Below are 486 nucleotides of genomic sequence, written 5' to 3'. Positions count from 1 at the left end.
CCTTCTCATAGTACATCCAGCTATCAAGTCCCCCAAAGTGGACCACTATCCACCACCACCCCCCGACTATGAGAAGCCACGCAGCAACAAGAATGGCAAGAATGACATTCAGCGTGACTCCAACTATAGAGTACAAGTGCAGGCCTGACTCACACCGGCCTCGGACGACCACGAGAGTTGAGGAGGTTTTTTCCCCTCTCTCTCTCTTGGTCGGCTCGAGTGGTTATTCAACTGAAGGGAATGTGAAACCCCTCCTCCCCCCTTATACCCCCCTCCTTTTGATGTCTGTACACCTGGCAAAAGTCATTCCGGGAAATTTTGATGACTTGACACCTGAAGTTGTCAACTGTGAGGGGAGGATGTCGGGATTTGAGGTGTTACTGTATCCATTAGTTGGTTTAAAGAAAATTGTTTAAAATTGTCACAAAGTGGATCTGGTTAGGAGTCATTATGATAACCCAAAATTGTATGGGAAATTTTAAGCTT

General features: G+C 46.5%; 1 protein-coding gene across 1 annotated transcript in view; it reads left to right on the top strand.

Annotated features, from left to right (window-relative positions):
• LOC119587748 (cryptochrome-1-like) overlaps positions 1–486 on the top strand; it is a gene marked incomplete in the record, with an annotated part of 40,863 nt that overhangs the window by 39,787 nt on the left and 590 nt on the right. The window contains 1 exon segment of the mRNA XM_037936434.1: positions 12–486. Coding sequence (XP_037792362.1) covers positions 12–148 — 137 coding nt within the window.

Source organism: Penaeus monodon, chromosome 23, assembly GCF_015228065.2.
Source record: "Penaeus monodon isolate SGIC_2016 chromosome 23, NSTDA_Pmon_1, whole genome shotgun sequence".
In the NCBI taxonomy this organism is placed as follows: Eukaryota; Metazoa; Arthropoda; class Malacostraca; order Decapoda; family Penaeidae; genus Penaeus; species Penaeus monodon.
The sequence above is the reverse complement of the archived record's forward strand: the minus strand, read 5'-3'. Positions and strand labels throughout refer to the sequence as shown.